General features: G+C 39.9%; 1 protein-coding gene across 1 annotated transcript; it reads left to right on the plus strand.

Annotated features, from left to right (window-relative positions):
• The first annotated feature begins 452 nt into the window (after positions 1 to 452).
• LOC140921169 (growth/differentiation factor 8-like) lies at positions 453 to 4,343 on the plus strand. The gene is made up of 2 exons (XM_073371138.1): positions 453 to 1,134; positions 2,060 to 4,343. Exons 1-2 carry the CDS (start codon positions 657 to 659, stop codon positions 2,872 to 2,874), a joined length of 1,293 nt encoding a protein of 430 aa, XP_073227239.1. The 5' UTR covers positions 453 to 656; the 3' UTR covers positions 2,875 to 4,343.

The following is a 4,343-nucleotide window of genomic DNA, read 5'->3' on the forward strand; positions in this document are numbered from 1 at the left end:
TATCCAAGTTAATCCTGAGTAACACATATCTTGTATTGTACTGAAAGCGAAGAATAAAACATTTCACCATTGAAGCAGTGATGGATGTGTCGACAGGTAAACCCATTACACCACGACAGCTCCACGACAGTCAAAAGAAATAATAAAGTGATTTTAATGAGATTAGGCCAACTGGCAATGACGTGTTGATGATAAGGCAAGTATAATATTTAGCTATCACCTCCCAAACTATTAACAAACATTTCAAAGAAAAAAGGGAAGGCTGGGTTTGTCGACGAAAGACAATCGTGTTATATGTGGGATGTATACAGAATTTCAAGAACCGGAAATTGCAATACAAAGTAAGTACCTCATATGGTTAGCCCTGTCAAAAAAATAGGATCTACAACACTTCAACTAAATCAAGAGGCATAAAGCGCGTGCAAACAGTATTAACAATAAACAATGACATGTGATCCGTTGAAAGACTTTGAAAGGTCGTCGCATTCTATTGGCCAATACGGGTTATTGACAGATTTGCTGCTGTTGAAATGCTTTGATCGTTCGAGCTGGTAATCAAAATTACTCCTGCGCTTTAAGTGCTGCACATTTTGCTTAATTTTCTGACCTGTCGACATCACAGGAAAGAGCCGTTTCACCTTATAGCTCTTTCTAAAATGGCCAGACTTACCTACAGCGCGCGCTTAGCACTTTATCTAACTACGATGATAATTCTTGAAAGAGCTGCCTCAAGAGTGCAGGGCAAAGCCTCTCCAAATGCAACAACGCCTGACAGTAATTCTTCGATCGCGGTTTTATCTAAGACTGCAAGACAACTTCCCGATAAATTCATCCGGTCGCTTCATCTGCAGCAGAAGCAGCAGCATGGTGGCATTGACAACCATGACCAAGACGACGTGTCCGAGGATTCTACCATGTACAAGCTGAGAATCGAGATGATCAAAGCAAAGATACTGGCAAAACTGCAGATGGACAAAGTACCGGTCATAAAAGAAAAACCAAAGGAAAATAAAATTAAAGAGCTACTAGCAAGTTTGAACCTCATTGGAGAAGATGACGCAGAGGAGAAAAGGGAAGAGGAAGATAAAGACTATTTTGGAAGGACCACTAAGATCATAGTATTTAGCGAAAAAGGTAGGAGGTGTAGTCAACAGTAGTTTGAGTATTTAAAGTCGATTGTTATGTCGGAACGTTTCTCTTTAGACACATTATATCGAGGTCATGCCCTGGTCTTGAGTACGGTATTTGTGATTGGCGTTTTCTCGCGGTTTTTTGTAAAGTGGCATGGTCAAGAGGGCAACAGCTAAAAAATTTACTACGGCATTTTTTTTGCCAATTCACGTGCGTCACTAGGCAGACAGAGAATGTGCAAAGTTCAAGAGACCTAGCCCATTTTGCGATGCAAAACTCCACGACCAGTCCATTAAATTGCTGTTCACTTGAAGGTTGCAGATATTAGTCACTGACGCCTTATTCAGTGTTAACTGAAATTATGTCTTTTGTTTGCAATTCTACTCTAAAATAATGATCATTGTCTCAGGTACATTGGGAGGAGGAGTCCTCCTATAATGTCTATTCACAGCTGCCAACCATGCTTTGTAAATTGGCCCTTAAACCAAACCCCTACGTTCGTCACAGAAAATGGGAAAAAAAAATCAATTTAAAAATGCCAGTCACTTTGATGTAGAAAGACTTACTAATGCGCTTTTTTTTCTAGAACTGTACAAGTGTAAGCCTAATCCTTGGTGTGAGCAAGGTTCCTTTTTGAATTGGGACTTAAGGCCTTCTAAGTTAGGAAACGCCTCCGAAAAAGAGGTTTTTTGCGGAGTAACCCTTTAGAATTAAGGACTGAAACAACGACAACCCGCTGTTGCTCATTAATTCAGTCAGGAAAAGTGTTCCTTTTAAAACGGCAGGTATATGTCGAAAGGATGGTACCGAGAGAACGACAGTAAGAGCACCGGCATTAGTTTACAACAAGAACGCTACAGTTGATTACTTGCAAGACTTCTGTTTTCGAATCCCACTCTTAACTTTGTGTGTGTCCCTTTTTTTTCAGTTTCAGCGAAAGTTCCTGTCTCGCGGTCTCAACGAAATTCCTCCAGGAAGTTGGTTTTCCATTTCAAACTGGAACAAAAAACATTGGCAAGTTCGGCACCGTCAGCGTCTCTATGGATCCACATGCGAAAAAACAAACGCCACGAACTTCTTGGGAAGTTTGTTCACATGAAATCACCCAACCCGGACTCAGAGGGAGGACCATCTGACATGCAAGATGTAAGAGTGGTTAAGTCCTTGGTCAAGAAAGAAAAGAAAAGTGGATCAGGTTGGGTAGTACTAGACATTACGGAAGTTGTAAAGCACTGGTTTAACCAGACAACTTTTCACCACAATATAACCGATCGCGTTGTTCGCTCCTTAGAAATATCTTGCCCCGATTGTGAATCAGAGACAAGCGATCTCTTTAGCTTACGAGGTCGGCTTCGCCCATTTCTCGTTATCGATTTGGAAAAGCCGAGAGTTCAGAGCAGAAAAGCGCGTTCTACCTCTCGGGATTGCGTAGGAAAGACCGTATCATGCTGTCGACGTACTCTGTACGTAAATTTTACAAAGATTGGTTGGGATCGTTGGATCATGTTTCCGGAGGGATTCTATGCAAACTACTGCGAAGGTTCGTGCCGAGGTCAAATCAGTCCCCACAACAGTTACGCGTTTATGCTACAACAAGTTATGAACAGAGTTAACCAACAACTCACGATATGCTGCTCCCCATCTAAGTCCTCACCCCTTTCTATTTTTTACTTCGACGAAGATAGTAACATTGTAAAGAGGAATGTCCAAAACATGGTCGTACAAGAGTGTGGTTGTTTCTAACATTCACCGAACTAAAACAAACCTCTAAACAGAGAAAACTAAAACGCTAAGGTAATCAAAGCAATGAGGCCTATTAAAGGTCATCTTGAACCAAGAAAGTATGGATCTCTGAAAGCACATGTTGTTTGTTTTAGAAAGGTACTGTAGTTCCGTGCGAAAATCTTTACCAAGTTTAGATTTACCGTCGATAAACCGGGGGTTTTAGATTCCAGTTAAATGTGACAGTGAACAATTTTAAAAGCTTTCGTTGATGCCCTGGGGCATGAAAATACCTCTTACATGTAGGTGTACGTGTTGATCGTAATTGCACCGAACGCGGACGCAGTTGTAGAGTTGAGATGTATTCAGTGTAAATTTAGGGCAATGAAGTCCAGCTACTTCGTGGATATACATGGCCGACCTCTTATCTAAGATTCAGCGAAATATTAACGTAAAAATTGTTGTAAAATCGTTACAACAACTAAACCCTAGCACCTTAAAGATGTTGTTCGATGGATAGGATAGTGCAATGTGATAATTTGCTAATTCCGGTTACACTGGTAGATAACTTCGGTGTTGATAGCCATCACTGAGCAAATTCATTTATATCACGCCTATTCTCATACACTATAGATCAAGTAAAACTAGATAGCTTTCAAATGCTGTAATGTATTAACTGGTCAATGCGTTTCATGTTTACTTAAGAAGCAAGTTTTTTTTTTGTCTCAGGACTTCTTGGCACGAGAATTTTAAGCTTTGAAATTATCCTGCTAGCGGGATACCCGTAGGGTAAGTTACCGTAGACTGAAAAGCCAAATTCGTGTCGTTTTCTCAGACGAACTATTTAATGTTCTGTAGGTGGCAGAGTTCTAACTAATCGATAACACATGCAAAGCAAAAGGTCATATCACATAGCAATCGTTAGAAAATAATGAGGTTTCAAAAACCAAATATGTTACTTGAAAAAGAGACAATTCTCACTTAAAAGAAGCTAGATTAACGGTGGGCTGTCCAAAAGCTTTTAAGATAATAAAGTAAAAAATGGTCCCTAAAGGATGATTGTAAGATAATAGGTAGACGTGTATGAACAATACTAGGCATCGGTGAGCAAGAACAAAAGACAATTAGTCTGGCTTAATGCCTGAATTTGTCTTGATGGAAGATTATCAGGCTCCCTTTAGTAATTGCGGTTGTAAATGTTGTTACCAGAGTAGAACAAGGACAAAGGTTAAAAAGCGGATACTTCGTCCACAACACATGCAACATCGATAAGATCGCAGAAGGCAATAGTTGTGGTATAGCATCGTTAGATGTGAAGGTTCTAGACTAGAGAGTAAATAATATAGGACAGCCTTGTTTAGAAAGATATGTTTTTGTAGTGTAACATTATGAGAAAAACAGGACAAACGTGATAAACGAATCGGCAAGGACCTATGAGGTGAAATGACCAATCCGTTTATCGTAGAAAAATAAAGCACACGATTTTTTAA

This window comes from Porites lutea, chromosome 12 (genome assembly GCF_958299795.1).
Source record: "Porites lutea chromosome 12, jaPorLute2.1, whole genome shotgun sequence".
Lineage (NCBI taxonomy): Eukaryota > Metazoa > Cnidaria > Anthozoa > Scleractinia > Poritidae > Porites > Porites lutea.

What these genes read in the sequence shown, in the direction of transcription:
- LOC140921169 (XM_073371138.1), top strand. Translation starts at nt 657, where the DNA reads ATGGCCAGACTTACCTACAGCGCGCGCTTAGCACTTTATCTAACTACG. An exon ending in CATAGTATTTAGCGAAAAAG is followed by an intron (nt 1,135 to 2,059) that starts GTAGGAGGTGTA and finishes CTTTTTTTTCAG; the next exon opens with TTTCAGCGAAAGTTCCTGTC.